This window comes from Puma concolor, chromosome B4 (genome assembly GCF_028749965.1).
Source record: "Puma concolor isolate L17-30 chromosome B4, mPumCon1.1.hap2, whole genome shotgun sequence".
Lineage (NCBI taxonomy): Eukaryota > Metazoa > Chordata > Mammalia > Carnivora > Felidae > Puma > Puma concolor.
Genome location: NC_141673.1, coordinates 22,256,925 through 22,275,428, shown reverse-complemented (window position 1 = coordinate 22,275,428; position 18,504 = coordinate 22,256,925). Strand labels below are relative to the sequence as shown.

At 35.7% G+C, this 18,504-nt stretch overlaps 1 protein-coding gene across 13 annotated transcripts in view; it reads right to left on the bottom strand.

Annotated features, from left to right (window-relative positions):
* ANKS1B (ankyrin repeat and sterile alpha motif domain containing 1B) overlaps positions 1-18,504 on the bottom strand; it is a 1,105,230-nt gene that overhangs the window by 452,761 nt on the left and 633,965 nt on the right. For all 13 annotated transcript variants that reach the window (XM_086712566.1, XM_025926383.2, XM_086712564.1 and 10 more), the window contains exons 13-14: positions 4,375-4,964; positions 2,363-2,435 (exon numbers count right to left, since the gene is read on the bottom strand). In XM_086712566.1, the coding sequence (XP_086568692.1) occupies positions 2,363-2,435; positions 4,375-4,964 (663 nt within the window). The remainder of the gene's footprint in view (positions 1-2,362; positions 2,436-4,374; positions 4,965-18,504) is intronic.

Below are 18,504 nucleotides of genomic sequence, written 5' to 3'. Positions count from 1 at the left end.
GCCTAAGATCAAACACTTGGTAAACAGCAGAACTGAGATTTGAATTCATGTCTATCAGGAGCTCCTGGGTGGGCTCAATCAGTTGAGCCACTGACTTTGCTCAGGTCATGATCTCATAGTCCATGAGTTTGAGCCCTGTGTTGGGCTCTGTGCTGATGGTTCAGAGCCTGGAGCCTGCTTCGGATTCTGTACCCTTCTCTCTCTGCCCCTTCCCTGTTCATGCTCTCTCTGTCTCTCTCTCTCTCAAAAATAAAATTTAAAAAAATCTTAAAAAAATTGAATTCACATTTGTTTGATTTTTTTGTTTCACCATGTGATTCCCTGACTACACTTGGTAACCCAGTACATAGTCATGGAATGTATTTTCATGGGGTTGTCACCTCTCTAGTTCTATCTAGCCTCAAGAGGGAAAAGCCTGCAGCCCAGTAAAGTTGTAATTCACAAATGACCTAAAGGACAACTGGAATGCCACATGGTACAATCACTCAGTGTATAATTAATATGTAATTAAAAGGCAAAAATTAAGGCACATACAGAACCAGTCTTTGTTAATAGTAATGAATCCTTGAGGACTAAGTCTCTACTTTCATTTTCATTATCACTGTAGAAAAATAATAAATAAAGGCAGGGTGTAGGATGGTGGTATGAACAGTAGAAAGAGGAGACTTAGGGGTAATAATCTGTGGATTTGTTTACTACTAAAGTACCCTTAAAAGGCAGCTTTGCCTGAGTGGCATTTTTAATTAACACTTACCCTTATTATAGCATTAATCTTTCATTATAATCATGTTTATTTTTTATAATTCTAATACTATCTGTTTGAAGAATTTAGAGCATTAATGTTCAATGTCACCTAAATCTTCCAATACAGAAGCACTATGTCTCTGCCTGAACATTCTCAGTATCAGGGAATTTCCTATTGGTAAAAAAAAAAAAAAAATTCTTAACTTCATATCAATTAAAAATCTGTATTCCTATACTTTCTTCAAATTATTTTGTAAGCATGTCTGAAAGAACTATGTGGCAACATATATTCCTAGGCTAGTTCTTTGGATACTAGAAAAATCCTCAATGTTTATCAGCCTTTCTGTGTGAGAGACCTGGCTATACATGCTATCCCAGAGCTAATGTCATATTTGTGTCATTAGACATATGCACATAATTTTGTTATGTTTTTCATAATTTTTCAGTTTTTAAAATCTAAAACAAATATGCATTTCAGAAAAAAAATTGTCCAAACTTTTAAAACAATTATCACTTAATTAACATGGGGTCCAACCATATTGGAATAATTTCTTACCTGTCCCAGCATAGAAGAAATGAGTAAGGTGTTCATCTAGGCTTGAATATTCCCTTCAGTGGCTGCAACCCCAAATTTCAATGTTGCTATTTATCCACCCAGGCCCAGTGCATCATAAGAGAGCCATTTTCCAACTTTCTTGTGCTTAAGAGTCACTAGGGATACTATTTAAAAGGCCCTGGTGACCAAAGGGCTACAAAATCCCATAGCTGTTTATCCTATGCTATATCTGGACTTCTCTCTTACAGATCTTAATCCTATTATCTCTACAAAACCATCAACTATCACTACTAACTTAAACATGAGTTCTTCTAGAACTTAGCAATCACTTAACTCCAAATTTTATAGACCTGTATAATAATCTACAGTTATACCACTACTTAACGGCTGGATAGAAATGAAGCCAGTTCTTTTGACTCTATCCAGAATAGTAGATTCTTTAGCATGAATTTGACTGTTATTTTTAGGTTTAGCTGTCTCGTATTTGACATCATCCATCAGTATGAAGGAAAAAGTCTTCAAAGAAAGTTTCAAATGGAATTCCACTCTGAGCTTTAGTTATAAAGAAGAAAATAATACTTCGCAAGGGAAATATGTTAAACAGCGATTGCAAAACTGTGAAACATTCTGCTAGGTATTCTGGGATACATGAAGATAAGTAACACCTAGCTCTTGCCATACTGGAGCTTGTAACTTGGGGGTAAGTTGTTAATCACTTTGGCCAGAATGAATGGGACATTTCACTGAATGGGAAATCGTAGTGTATTAAGTCATCATACTCTATAACACTTTGAAGTGCTGCATACTTAGCTCTACACAAAGTTGAAACTCCATTAACGTTAACTGCCATAGCACCTGGGGAAAAAAATCTCTCAAGTTGCTAAATCATCACACTTACAACTCATATTTAGAGGTCATGGCTGTTTGATGTGAGTGTAAGGAAATAATCTGTAGATGCTATCATTATAATAAAACATGGAATTATCTAAAGATTCCTACATTTTCTAGCTAATTCTTGAGCACATTTATTAATTACAATGTAGAAGATAAAGGTTTCCTTACTTGTGGTCTCACCATTCATTTCCTCAAGTTCACTGTTAATTCCAACATCTATGGAATTCATTATTTTGTCAATCTGTGAGAAACAAAAGCCATATAAATAAATTATCAATTCACTTTTAGCATCACATTTTAAAACAATTTCCAAACTCCAGAAGCATACATTCTTGATATTATTACCTTTGCAATACCACAATTAAGAGTCTGGCTGAGAAAGGTTTAAAAGGAAGCAGACAATTTTTGAATTGCTTTTAAAAATATAAATTATGCTTCCCTTCCTTAAACTTTCAAAATCAGACTGCCTTTTCTTTATATTTCCTAAAATGAACTTTGGACTTTCGTGGGTCCATAAGTTAGGAACTGTGTATTCTTTAAACTCAGAAAGTGATGGGGCTAAGGGATAAGTTCATGTGAAGATGTTCATTCTGCCAGGCATTCTTCCTCTTCCATCTGAGAGCATGCATGTCTTTTGACTGGTGAAAGGGTGGGTTTCATCTGTGGGTATGGCCATTGGAACCAAATGGCTTGACCAGCCACAAGCTTAATTTGTGGCATGGCATGCAATCACAAGAATCCAATTGTAGAAACACCTTAATTCTAAGAGATAAGTTCAATGTTAATTAATTCTGCTTCATTGCAGAAATGATTTCAGATGTTATTCACGGAATTAATAAATATAAGAAATGGGGAGACTTGAATAAACTATCAGTCAAGTAGGAACAGTATTTATAGGCAGATATGACTAAGTTTTAGTCATTTATGGTTTAATCCCACTCCTCATTATCCTAGCAACGTGTGTAAGACAGCAGGTTTCAGAAAGGGCAATAAGCATTACTTAAGTGCCCTATTTTGTTCACCCTGAAACAGATGCAGAGAAATTAAGTGATTTTCCCAAATAGCTCAATTCAGAATGTCAATATCAGACATCTCTAGGTTTCAGGTTTCGGAATACTAGAGTGACCTATTGTGCTTCAAAACCCAATCCAACTGGCGCAGTCTTTTGAGAGAAAAAAATGTGAAACATTAGAGTGAAAGGCTAAGTGGGAATGTGGTCCATTCTCTGAAGAAATTCAAGAAAAGGCAAGGAACTTCATTATTTTATGATGGAGTCCTCCTTAGGGACAAAGGATGATATTTCATAACCTTTCAAGGGCACTTACTTTCTGAGTAATTCTATAAAATGGAAGACTTTGTCTTTAAGTACAGTTTGAATTTTTTTTTTTTAAATGTTTGTATTTATTTTTGAGACAGAGAGAGACAAAGCATGAACGGGGGAGGGTCAGAGAGAGGGAGACACAGAATCTGAAGCAGGCTGCAGGCTCTAAGCTGTCAGCACAGAGCCTGATGTGGGGCTCGAAATCACCAACTGTGAGATCATGACCTGAGCCGAAGTCGGGCGCTTAACCGACTGAGCCACCCAGGCTCCCCTAAGTAGAGTTTAAATTAGTGATACTCGATCTCAACATCTTTTTCCTTAATCTCTCTGGTAGCTGTAAAAGGGAAATATTAAGTAATTTGGGTTTGTTGTATGGAACTTGGGGAAGAGCCAGAACTATTCCGTTTACCATTAAGGTTAAGATTATAAGGAGCTCTTCTGAAAATATAAGATACTTTAAAGAAGGGAGACGAGCTAACAAAGAATTTAGTACGTAGCAAAATGATACAGAACATCATAAATACAAAGACTTCTCAATTTGTCAGCTGCAGTGCTTGGTAGGACATACTGTGAACATTCTCTTGTACCTCACAGCTAGTTATTACTTCTGCTTGATATCAATTTCTGTGGAAACAATAGATTTCTCCACATGTGTGGAATTGTGTTTGTTTTTACACTAGCTGCAAAATTATCATGTATAACCCCTAGAACCTTGCCCTTCTACTTGGAACTGTATTCATCTGCTTTTTTTTCTTTTTTCTTTTTTTTTGCCTCTGAAAGACTTAAAACTTAAAACCCTTCCCCCAAACGTCCTTTGACTCCAAAGCTTTATATAAAGAACAACAAGAACAAGTCTTACTTCTTCCCATTCAGAAGTGAAGGATGGTGTTCTTTCAGAATTCCCTTTAGAAGTATGTTCAGCAGGTGAAGATTCACTCCAGTTAACTCTTGGTGTTTTCTCATTTGAAGGGTATGCAATGAGATCAGAATCCGATTTAGAGACATTTTTTGATAAATGCATGTCAATCAGGGCTTTTGGCAATGATCTTATTCTCCCCAGGGTACAGGCTCTTTCCACAAATCCTCCCGTGTTCACAATCCACTGGTCTCCATTCCGGGATCCACTTCTAGTTGTTCTGGCACCAACAATAGTATGGTTTTCAAGTTGGTTGCTTTTTTTGTGAAAAATTGTTCTACTGACCACTTTGGGTTTAATTTTCTTTACCAAAGGTTCTGAGTTATTTGCTATTGGAGACTTCTTGAAAGGCAAAGGACTGTTTGCTGAACTGACTTCATCTTGTCCTTCTTCACGTTCATCTCTTTTCCCATAGAGATGAAATGGATTTTCAGGGGACTCGCAGGCTGGAGAGGATCCATGGAGAAGGCCTGCAAATTGCCCAGGATCATATTCTTTTGGAGGATTGCTATCCTCCTGTTGAGAAGGGTCATCTGCAAAAGAGAAGGGCATCAGGATGGCTGTTTATAAAGACTCCAAAAACCCTGATACAATAGCAGTGCCTTTTAAATTTGTGCAATATCCAGACATTTAATTTGCTGCTACACAATGATATCCTCACCCTATGAAACACCCACGACCCCATAGTACCAAGTATAAAGTGAATTCGTGTGTGTGTGTGTGTGTGTGTGTGTGTGTGTGTGTGTGAACCAGATATTCCTGACATACCTTTGGATGTATTTCAAAGATATGAATTGAGTATTAATTGAGTAATTGCATACTGTTCTTCCTTGTCCCCAGAGCATATATTTTATATTGAATACTAAAGCTGGGTTTTCTTAATTTGAAAAAATTCCCGTGTCTAAACCCTCATAATAAACGAATCATTGTGCAGTAGGAGGACATCAGGCAGGTAAATCAAGATCATACATAATGATATCCCTTTGCCCTTCTCCCAGAAAATAAATTCAGAAACAAAATCTTGAAAAGAAACATAATTAGAAGTTATTTAAAGTAAATAAAACTAATAGTATCACTTTAAGTATAATATTAAGAATAATTCTATAAATTATAATTTATACAAAAAGGATTTGTTCAGGCTTAACATAAGCAAACAACGTAATCCATAATATCACTAAAAAGCCAGACGCTTTTAAAATAAACTGATGTTGAGTTATTAATACAAAGCCATCTTTTTCTTTCTTCTCTGAAATAGCATCAGTTATTTTTTAATTTCTTCAGATCTTTGAAAATGTAATGCAGAAAAGAAAAAAGAAGAATTTATTGCTTTGTAAGTTTTTAAAGATAAAACATAAATGTTCTCTGAGACTTAAAATATACCATGCTTTTTTATGACCTAATTTGTCTTTTAAAGATATCGTGTGTAAAACCCTGGCCAAATAACTTAGCAAAGGAAGTCAATATACCTTTTTGATTGGTCATTTTAATTCATATAGCTAAATATGTACCACAATCAAAAGTTAAATTACCTGATAAGCCTATAACCCAGTCTTGTGAAAGAGTCAAAAATAGCCAATATGGTAGATAATAACAACAAATCCCAAGCTGACTTGCTGACTTACACTTTAAAGAAGTTGGTTAGTATTATAAACCCCAAACACCAAAGTTTTCATAAATTAATAAGTAACATTTAACAGGTATGTGCTATTTACTAGGCACTGACTTAGGGATTATATTTACAAGATCTCATTTGATCTGTGAAACAATTCTGTGAAATGATTAATAATAATCATGAGTATCTGATAGAGATACAACCAGAATATTGCATTTATATATTTAAACAAATTGGCAACCATAATTAAGTCTCAATAGATATTTGCCCAGAGGATGCCTCATACAAATCAACTTTATGGTAGCTTGGCCCCAAGTCCCTATACTGTTCTATACCTACGATCTGATGAAGCAGGTTTGCTCCTGGCCTTGAATATCCCTGGACCTAATCCTCTTTCCTGCTGGGCTTTTCCAAGCAGACCACGTCCCCCTGCTCCAACCTATCACAACGATATCTTGAGATGGAAGAGAGGAATGCTAGGAAGAGAGGTCCAAGAGATAACAGTCTAAAGGAGGAATACTCTGTGCCCACCCAATGCTATAATACTCACTCTGTCTTCCCACAAAAACTGCATCCCTTTCCAGTGTAACAACACTATACCCTTGATAACTCCTGTCCTTCCCTCACGACTGAGACCCTTCCTGAGGTAGAACAGTGAATGGAGAGTGAGTTAAGGCACCTCTGAGCTCTCTCTAAGGGCTAGAGTTTATGGCCTATTATATCCATTTTTTGGAAGTAAAAATGAACACTTAGGCAACTTAAGTTCCTGAAGTTTCTAGCTAGTAAACAGTTAAGCTGAGATTCAAACTAAGATCTAGCAGATTCCCATATCCAATGGCCTGGAAAATAAATTACCATTCAGATAAAAGAACAATCTACATTTCAAAGACAAGCAAGTAAACCCTTTGTGGGAGGGGACTTGTTTTCTTCTGTTTATGACTGTTCCTGGAATTTGGATAAGTGGACTAAAAAAGGTTTTTTTCACCACCATGAAGCAAGATAATACCAAGAGGAAATAAAACTTGGCATTCTGTTCCAATGTATTTTCTTTTTCTTCCTACGCTACTTGGATCCATAGTCCTTTACAACATAACAGGTTGGTTTGGATGACAGTAATGGGTAAACAATGTGAAAGGAAGGAGGAATTCAGAAATAAGGAAGTTTAGAATTTAATTTGAAACTTGCTGAAGAAGGCTAAAGGGTGTGATTATGAAAAGAAAATTGAAAATAATCAGCCTATTGTGGGAAAAAAGGTTCTTTAAATCTCAGTCAAGAGGTTTTTGACCATATTCATGATAAATAAGAGTTTTAGGGGCATAATATTATTTAAAGTTTTCTGTGAATATTATTATTAGGTTATCATCCCCTCTCTGGTTTCACCAAAATGACGATAATACAACCCCAAAATGCTTTATACTGTCCAAGTCCTCTAGTGATAAGCAGTGACTTTCCTAAGTAAAAGAAAATTTAGTTATTAGCATATAAGCTTTGTATTTTGAATAATAGTTCTTAGCATCATGATAGTTGGTAACATCTTTGCTAAGAGTTGTCAAAAGGCAACTTGCTTATTTCAGTGGCCAAACTCTAAGGATTACTCAAATCAAAGAGAATGAGAAGTTGACATAAAACCTCATGAAATGCGTATTTGGTAGACTGATGGCACGGCCCAAATCTGCAATGGCTCCCAAAGCCACACCTTACACTGTATCCTTTCCTCCCACCTGACTCTGGGTAGGGACACATACCTTGCTTTGGCCAATGGAGCAATTGTACATATAATATAAGCAGAGACTTGAAAAGCACTTGTGCATTAGGGCTTGTTCTCTTGCTGCTCTTGCAAACTTGCTGCCATGTGAATAAGCCCAGACTTGTCTGATGGATGATGAAATACATTACTCAGCTATTTGAAATTGTAGGTTTTATTATTTTCCAAGTTTGATGAGGCTAACAGATCAGGAGACAATTGCCATTGAAAAGATAAATTGTTATAGATCCCAAGAGGAGGAGGACAGGGGAAACACCAGGGTTGGTTAGGAGGCAGAATGAGCTGGGGAAAAGGTAAGCAAGAGCCTTTATTGTGATTTCTATATGAAGGAGTGGGAGAAACAGGGTAAACAGGTTTAGGAGTGGCTAGTTTGAATCATTTCAGCAGCTTCTAGAGCATAAGAACTGTCCCTAGTCATCTGGTCCTGGTGTGAAAAGTGCCCCAGAGCATGAGAGCCTAATAAAGATAGTGGGGGGTGGGGATATGGCTGTGGATTGTTTGGTTTGCATATGAAGGCCATGTTGACTATCTCTAAGATTTAGCTAAACTTGGGAAGGGCAGTTCCTCCAGGGTCAGAAAGGTCCCAAGATGTCAAAGAATCAAAAACAAAAACAAAACAAAACAAAACACACCCAAAATAAAAAGGCATGGTTAATACACCAGCCATTTCTGTCATCTTAGACAACAGTAAGCCTACTTCCAGACATTTGAGTGAGGTCATCTATGACTAACCAATCTTAGGCCAGTATGCCTATTGACCCAGCCAAGATTAGCTGAGGCTGCCCAGATCAGAAGAAAATACCCACTAGAATCATGAACTAAATAAATGGCTGTTAGTTTAAGCCATTAAGTTTTGGAGTGGTTTGATATTCAATGATAGATAAATGATTCAGCCTTTGAAAGAAGATTAATTCTTCTTTCAAAGAAGAATTAATACGCTATTCACAATACATTCTGACAATGCAGTGTTTATATTTTCATATCTGCAAAGATAGTAATTGTGTACACCTATAAGTGTTGTGAAGACTTATTAAAATAGTAGAAGTATGCCAATGGCATAGAACACATTAAATGTATGCTTATGTTATTTCAACAATTTTTAATCTAAAGGATTTCATTTTTACAAATAAATGTAGTAGTAGTGATTATATTAAACACTCAGTAAAGATTGTTATTTTGACATGGCAAATATATGGGATTTACTTCTTTGTTTATGCTTGTGTATTTTTAAAATATACTTTGGAGAGGATTTTTGCATTTTCTTACTATTTATTTAGATGTAATTGAGGCAGAGTATATAGATTAAACTGTTTTCATAACTTGTCCTATTTAATTTCACACTTCTCTGTTGATAAGTGTATATTTCATGCCAAGGTACAGAACTAAATATGTGTGAATTTCAATCTGATAGTTACTCAAAGCATCATTAGCATTTCAAAGAAATGTCAGAAAAAGTATCAAATAGTAACTAGTTCAATTTCTTTTTACCCATTTTTGCCCCTGATCTTTATCACCCATATAAATACCTGAATAGCAATAAAATCCCAAATTTCATGTTAAGATAAAAACAAATAATGGAAAATGAGTGATTTTTTTCTTATATTATAAATCATAACTTTTGTCTATTGGGTCATTTTATTCCTCTTTAGAATATAAAAAATTTCTCCATTTCCAGGGATTTGAGCGCTAATATTAATAGAAAATCTGTGATGTTGGTTGTTATTTTTCCTCTCTCATTTGTGACTTATTTATTTGGGTCCTTTCTCTTTTCTTTTTGATAAATTTGACTGGAGGTTTATCAATTTAATTAATTTTTTCAAAGAACCAGCTCCTGGTTTCATCGATCTATTATTTGTTTAGTTTCCATACCAGTTATTTCTGTTGTAATATTTATTATTTCCTTCCTTCTGCTGGCTTTAGGCTTCATTTGTTGTTCTCCTTTAGATATAAGGGTAGGTTGTTTATTTGAGATTTTACTTGCTTCTTGAGGTAGGCCTGTATTGCTATATACTCCCCTCTCAAAACTGTTTTTGCTGCATTCCACAGGATTTGGGCCATTGTGTTTTAATTTTCATTTGTTTCCATGTATTTGTTTTTATTTCTTCTTTGATTTCCTGGTTGACCCATTCATTGTTTAGTAGGATATTGTTTAATCCTCATGTATTTGTGGTCTTTCCAATATTTTTCTTGTGGTGGACTTCTAGTTTCATAGCATTGTGGTCACAAAAGGTGCATGGTATGATTTAAATCTTTTTGTATTTATTGAGGCCTGTTTTGTGATCATATATGTACTCTATTCTGAAGACTGTTCCCTGTTCATTTGAAAGGAATGTGTATTCTGCTGTTTTAGGGTGGAATGTTCTAAATATATCTATTAAGTCCATCTGGTCTCATATGTCATTCATGAACAAGAAAAGCAAAGGTGGAGGTATCACAATTCCAGACTTCAAGTTATATTACCAAGCTGTAGTGACAAAAACAGTATGGTACTGGCACAAAAACAGGCACATAAATCAAGAGAACAGAATAGAAAATCCAGAAATGAACCCACAACCACATGGTCAATTAATTTTCAACAAAGCAAGAAAGATTATCCAATGGACAAAAGACAGTCTCTTCAACAAATGGTGTTGGGGAAACTGGACAGCAACATGCAAAAGAATGAAACTGGACCATTTTCTTACACAAAACACAAAAATAAACTCAAAATGGATCAAAGATGTAAATGTGAGACCTGAAACCATAAAAATCCTAGAGAACACAGGCAGTAACCCCTTTGACAATGGTCATAGTAACTTCTTTCTAGATGTGTCTCCTGAAGCAAAGGAAATAAAAGCAAAAATAAACAATGAGGACTACATCAAAACAGAAAGCTTCTGCACAGCAAAAGAAACAATCAACAAAACTAAAAGGCAACCTATGGAATGGGAGAAAATATTTGCAAATGACATACTTGATAAAGGGTTATTATCCAGAATATATAAAGAACTTATAAAATTAAACACCAAAAAAAGGAATTTTAAAAGTGGGCCAAAGCTATGAATAGACATTTTTCCAAAGAAGACATATAGATGGCCAACAGACTCATGAAAACATCCTCAATATCACTGATCATCAGGAAATGCAAATCAAAACTTCAATGAGATATCACTTCACACCTGTCAGAATGGCTAAAATCAACAACACAAGAAAAAATAGGTCTTGGCAAGGATGTGGAGAAAAAGGAAACTTCTCACACTGTTGATAGAAATGCAAATGGGTATAGGCACTGTGGAAGATAGTATGAAGCTTCCTCAAAAAGTGAAAAATAGAACTGTTCTATGATCCAGAAATTGCACTACTAGGTATTACCCAAATAATACAAAAATACTAATTCAAAGGCATACATGTACTCCTATGTTTATAGAAGATTATCTATAATAGGCAAATTATGGAAACAGCCCAAGTGTCCATTGACTGATGAATGGATAAAAAAATATGTGGTGTATGTGTGTGTGTGTGTGTGTGTGTGTGTGTGTGTGTGTGTATCTATACCTATAATCTATATATAGATATATATCTATATAGATATAATGAAATGTTAGTCATAAAAAAGAATAAACTCTTTCCATTTGCAATGACATGGATGGAGCTAGACAGCATTATGCTAAGAAGAGTAAGTCAGAGAAAGACAGATACCATATGATTTCACTCATGTGGAATTTAAGAAACAAAACAAATGAGCAAAGGTGGAAAAAAGAGAAAGAGGCAAGCCAGAAGCAGACTCTTAACTATAGAGAACAAACTGATGGTTACCAGAAGGGAAATGGGTGGGGGCTGGGTTAAATAGGTGATGGGGATTAATGAGTACACTTGTGATGAGTACTGGGTATTGTATGGAAGGGTTGAATCACTATAATGTACACCTGACACTAATATACTGTATGTTAACTAACTGGTATTTAAATAAAAACATATGATAATGAAAGGATAAAATGAGCACAGGACAGTGACAAACAAACAAAAAATCAACTATGGGTGATATCTTTAATAAAGCAGGTATCAAGGAATCCCTGTGACCCTGGAAAATGGATGGCAAAGCCAAATCAGGTGATAGTAGCAAGATCTGGAACTTGATCTGTGAAGCTGTGAAGCTGTAGTGGTGAAAAGAAAATGAAATTGGATGGACCTTGCAAGCCATGAAATTGCCATTAGACTCTGATTACCAAAAAGAGAGGGCCCAGCACTAAGAAGGGTGGTAAGCAATAGAATCTGAGGACAACCAGCAGAACTTGAAAATATCCTGCAAAAAGACAACAAGAAGTAGTTTATACCCTGAGAGTCTCAGAAATATTCAATAAAGACGTGCTCTTAGTAGGTCTAGAGACTCTGTCTGGAGAAAAACTTTCAGGAGCAGATTCCAAATTGAACAGGGTGCAAATACCAGAGACCTTAGGGGGAAAAACACTTTATAGAAGGGGAGGTAGGAGTGGTATGGGAGGCAGAGGTCTAGAGGAGGGAGGCCTTGGACATAATAGTAGCAAAATATAATATTCAACTGTGAGCGTACTACTTTGGAAAGCAAAGTGCATGGAGCTCTGGAGAACACTGAGGTAATGACAGCAAGTCTTCTGAATCAAGAGAAGCACCCCTGTTTCTTAATACTTCACAGTAACCACAAAGGAGAAAGTCCTTGAACAGTGAAGTGGGTAAAGCTACTTTCATATGGTATGGCTCATGCCTACTCTCATACAAAAACCTTTTGTGCTTGAATAATCCAGGACATCTCCTCTCATTAAACATGAGGAAACAAACAAACAAAAAAAGGATTTTAATAAAACCTCATTTAAAAACATGTAAGAAAAAGAAATGAAAATGAATGTTTAAGAGCTAATGAAAACAAATAACAAATGTAGCCCCAGAGAATTTGAAAACAGTAAACTAAAATTAAAAAGTATTTAAAAGAAATTAAGAAAATGATACAAATTCTGAAGGAAGAACCTATACAATAAACAGAGGAGCTCAGATATGAAATGGCTGCTCATTTCCTTTCTCCTTTCCCATTCACTCCAGGGGCAATTCAGTCCTAAAGTCATTAGATGAGAAAGAGTGAGAAGGCATCCATGCCTTCAGTGGAGAGTGGAGGTTTGCAGTGACTCAGAGTTGAAAATCAGCGCCCAAGCAGAGTAATGGTGGTGACTATGTTTGGGGGTAAACACAGCATGGCATCTTGGGGCCCACACAGTGTTTGGTGAGTGTGCACACAGGGAGTAGCCTGGTATGGAGTGTCAGGGCTCAGGTGAAGGTAAGGAGGTAATCTATGGAAGGGGAACGACCTAGCTGAAAGAGTCAGAAACTGAGCAAAGCAAGGAGGATATCCCTGCAGAGAGGTAGCCTAGCAAGGAGATCAAAACCCAAACAGCACAAGGAATGTATCCATGTCCAGAAGAGAAAAGTGTTCCTCCATGAGGTGGCCTAGCACGGGATGTCAAAGCCCAATCAGGCAAAGGAGGATGTTCATGTGTGGCAATGGCCTGCCATAAGGTGCTGTCCCAGGAGTGCAGGCAGGATGTTTACAAAGAGAGATAAACTGGCATGGAGACTCAAGTCTCAGTCAAGGTGAGGGGCGCCTGGGTGGCTCAGTCAGTTAAGCTTCCAACTCTTGGTTTCACCTCAGGTCATGATCTCATGGCTTTGTGGGTTCGAGCCCCACATCAGGCTCCATGTTGACAGCACAGAACCTGCTTGGTATTCTCTCTCTCCCTCTCTCTCTGCTGCTCCACCACTCATGCTCTCAAAATAAATAAATAAACTTAAAAAAATATATATCAGTCAAGGTAAAAAAGATACCTGAGTGGGGAGGAGGTAGATCTGGGAGATTGGTTACATACAGAAGGGTTAATCAAATAAGCAACTACATTAAGGATAATGGGAGCCAGATTTCTCACTGTTTAAGAGAGAATTTTAAATATGAAGAGGAAGAAAACTAGAGTGAACCTTGTGATATTGGGTTGGAATTGGAGATATCAATATTTTCAAGACAGAAGACATGTAAATATGTATTTGTGCATATATGTATTAACACATATATATTACCTTATATTAGCTACCTCTGTCTACTCAGAGGGCCTGGGAAATTGAAATCCCAGTAGCAGTAAATAAAGCCTAGATTTTTGCTTCTAAATATATATTCCACTCAAATAAACAAGGATCCATTGAGAAATGACTGATATCAGTGCCAGTGCACGGAAGGTGCAAGATGAGCCTGGAACACCCTGTGCCAGAAAGCAAAGAAGTACTCAGAGTGATGAGGCATGTTAGGAGGATACAGAAGCCAGCTCAAACGGGCCAACTGGTTAAACTGAGGACAGTTTTGGGAACAAAATACATAATGACAGTTAATAAATTATAATCTATTATAATAAAAATAGAAACACATGAGCCCATAACAATATATAAAAATACATGAATGATTCAAAAGTTTGATTAGGAATGGGAAATTTAAATAATTTCAAATCACTTCTCCACAAGATACCTATTAATTACAAAGCATAAAGACTAATTCTATGGTGAAGAATTCGGGGGGCACTACCTTAATCAAATGATCAAGGTGAACATCACCGGTAATAGAGCAAATAAAAATCTTGCCCCACCTGATAGGATACAATGAGAAAAACACAGAATCACTTCTGGATTTTTCTGCCGAAGATGCATAACCTTAATCTACTCATGCGGAAGTATCAGATGAGGCTAATTTGTGAGATATTCTACAAAATAACTGCTTTGTATTCTTCAAAAGTATCAAGGTAATGAATGCCAAGGAAAGTCAGAGGAACTGTTCAGATGGAGGGAAACTAGAGACATTACAACTATAAATGCAACATGGGATCCTGAGCTAGTTTCTTTTTATCATGAAGGTTATTATTGAAGAGAGTAGAAAACTTGAATCAAGTCTGAGGAATAGATGTTAGTAATGTATTAATGTTAATTTTCTGACTTGGTTCCATTGAGATTGTGCAAGAATGTACAATTGCTTGTAGGAAATGCTATCTCACAACAATGTTTCTCTAAGTGTTGTCCAGGGATGCTTGGGGTCCCCGAGATCTTTTCACAAGGGTCCTATGAGGTCAAAACAGTTTTCAGACTAATACTAAGGGCATCTATTTGCCTTTTTCCCTCTCATTACCTCATGAGTGTTCAGAGGCGACATGATATATCTTTCCACAGTGGAAATGGGTGATGGCTCTTCAGGTCTCACTGTGGGAACTGGCACATTATCACTTATTCTCTCATCTACTGATGGAATAAAGTCATGTGTCTAAAACTAATGTAAATGGAATGAGGATGTAAAGGCCACCTACTGTCCTGCTGTACAGTGTAACATAGCAGAAAAGGGAGTGAAGAGTTGAGAGCAGTAATCAGATCTACCACAGAATACCTCTGATTCCCTTTTAAAATGATGCTTTTTCTAATTTTTGGATAGATACCATTTATTAAGTATGTTCTTTTGTATTTCAACTTCGCTGAGAATTTCAGTTATGATTGAATATTGGGTTTATATCAAATGGTCTTCTTCACCTATTGAGTTCATTATGTAGTTTTTCTCCTTTAATCCATTAGTGTGAATAACACACTTTCTTATGTTAAACATGCTGGATGTTAATGGGATGAATTGGTCATAATGAATTTTTTTTTGCTGTCCCACTAGATTTGGTTTGCTAGTATTTGGTTTATGATTTTTGTATCTATGTTCATGAATGAAATAAGGTCTTTAATTTTTTTATTTCTTATGCTGTCTAGTTTTGCTATGAAGCTTATTAGTGTTATAGAACTAGATGGGGAAAATTCCCATTTCTTCAATTGTCTAGACGGGTTTGTATAAGATTAGAATGGTCTGTTTCTTAACAGTTATATTTGTTACTTTTAAAATAATCTTGAGTCAGCATATTCTTTGTGGAAAGATTTTTCATTATTCATTCAATTTCTCTAATAGCCATATGACTATTTGGGGTTTCTATATCTTTTTGAAGTTTTGGTAGGTTATAATTATCTAGAATTTATTCATCTCTCTCAATTTACATATCTGTTGGCACAAAGTCGTTCATATTTTTTTCTTATTATCTTTTCATGTAACTGTAGTTATATTCCTTCTCATTGCTAATATAGTTTGTTGGTACAGTCTTCCTTTCTTCTATACTGTTCTTAGTGGTAATTACATTCACTTTTAAGTATATAAAATATTCTGCTCCTGATTTTGTATATTAGTTTCTGTTCTACTTCATTAATTTCTGTTCTTTGCCATTTCCTTTCTCCTACTTTTGTTTTTTTCCTATCATTTATTATAAAATTTTTAAAATTTGCACTTAGCTAATTAGTCTTCAGCATTTCTTCTTTTCTTTTAAGTTTATTTATTTATTTTGAGAGAGAGAGCGAGTGAGAGAGGGGCAGAGAGAGGGAGAAAGAGAGAATCCCAAGTAGGCTCTGTACTGTTAGCATCCCCATGGAGCCGCACAGAGCCCGATACAGGGTTTGATATTTAGTATTTACATTTTTGTTTAAATATAAACATTTTTAAGTTAGAATTATGGTGTCTCAACTCATTTTTCATGAGTTATTTAGAGCTGTGTATTTAAATACACAAATTTATGAGGATATATATGGGAGTCTTTAACTTAATTGAGTTCTTGTCAGAAAATGTATATATGTACCTGAGTCTTTGACATGTATTGAAACTTTCTTAAAAAAAAAAAAAAAAAAAGAAACTTTCTTACAGCCAAGTCAAAATCAATTTTTATCAATGTTTCATGAGACTCACATGTACTCTCTAATTGTTGGGTACCAAGCTGTATGTCTTTTACTACATTAAATTGATTAATTGAGCTGTTAAAATATTCCGTTAATTGAGGTATGTTGAAATCTCCTGGTTTTAGTGGACTTTTGATATTATATGATGTATATCATACGGATAATTTTTAAGTGCATACATGTTTAGAATTTTTATATTTTCTTGGTGAATTGAATGTTATAATATTTCATAGTGACTATATCTTGGAAATGCCTTCAGTGTTAAAGTCTACTTGGCTTGATACTGATATAGCTACCCAACTTTCTTTGGGCTAATGCTTCTCAGGTATAACTCCTTTCATCTTTACCTTTTTTGGGTGTGTAGATGTGCCCTTAGCTATAGATGTACCTATTTTAAAGAGCATAAAGCTGGATTTTGTTTTCCTACTATCTAAACAATCTCTTCCTTTTAACTAGTGAAATTAGCAAATTTATGTTGATTTCAGTGATTACATATTTAGACTTTGTTCTACTATACATTTTTATATCTTTTTATCTTTCATATTTTTTTCACCTCTATTCCCTTTTTTGTTCTTTTTTTCTCATTACTATTTTTTTCCATGTCTTGGATTTATATAATTTATTTTTATCCTTTTGGTACACTTAAAATTTTACCCTACATTTTAATTTTTAATTTTTTTTAACATTTATTGATTTTTGAGAGACGGAGCGAGATAGAGCATGAGTGGGGGAGGGGCAGAGAGAGGGGGGAGGACACAGAATCCAAAGCAAGTTCCAGGCTCTGAGCAGTCAGCACAGAGCCTGACCTGGGGCTCAAACTCACATACCGAGAGATCATGACCTTAGCCAAAGTCGGATGCTTAACCGACTAAGCCACCCAGGGCCCCCCCCCCACACATTTGAATTTAAAAGTCTAAAGTTGAACAGTACCTTATCCACTCACTTCCTGAATAGTTTTAAGATTTTAGATCACTTGAATTCACTTACTTGTTCTGTCACAAATGCTGTTGTCAGTGTTTTCATTTTGTTTAATAATTTTTCCGAATCAGATGTTATTATTTTATTCAGATTATTTTTATTTTAATTTGCATATATGTTTACCATTTTATTTATTCATTATTACTTCCTCAGAATGGCCTAAGATCATTTTCCCTCTTGAAGTAATCCTTGAGATTATTCTTTTGGAAAAAATGTCTTGGTAAATCCTTTTGTTTTTCAACTATAAATGACTTTATATTACACTTTCATTTATTAAGAAAAGGTTTTTAAAGTTCACCATTTGAGATCGAGGGTTTTCTCTCATACCTTGAAGATATTATTGTGCTCTTTTTGGCTTCTATCATTTCCTTGATAAATTGGAAATCATTATATCTGTGTTTTTGCTGCAGGTGATCCATCATTTCTCCACCTGCTTTGAGAAGCTTCTCTATATATTTCAACTTCACAATAATGTGTCTTACTGTGGATTTCTCTCTTTTTTTTTTTTAATTTTTTAACATTTATTTATTTTTGAGAGACAGAGAGAGGCAGAGCATGAGCAGGGGAGGGGGGGAGAGAGAGAGAGAGAGAGAGAGAGAGAAGTACAGAATCCGAAGCAGGCTCCAGACTCTGAGCTGTTTGTTAGCACAGAGCTTGACGTGGGGCTCGAACTCACGAACTGCGAGATCATGACCTGAGCTGAAGTTGGATGCTCAACCGACTGAGCCACTCAGGCGCCCCAGGATTTCTCTTTTTTTATCCTGTTTGGAATACAGTGTGTTTCCTGGACCTATGATTTAATGTTTTATTAGTTGTGGGAAAAAATTCAGCCATTATCCATCAACAAGTTTCCTTTCCTATATACTCTTTATTATTTCATCTCAAGTCTCTGATTAAGTGCATGTTAACTCTCTTATTCCATCCTTCATCTCTT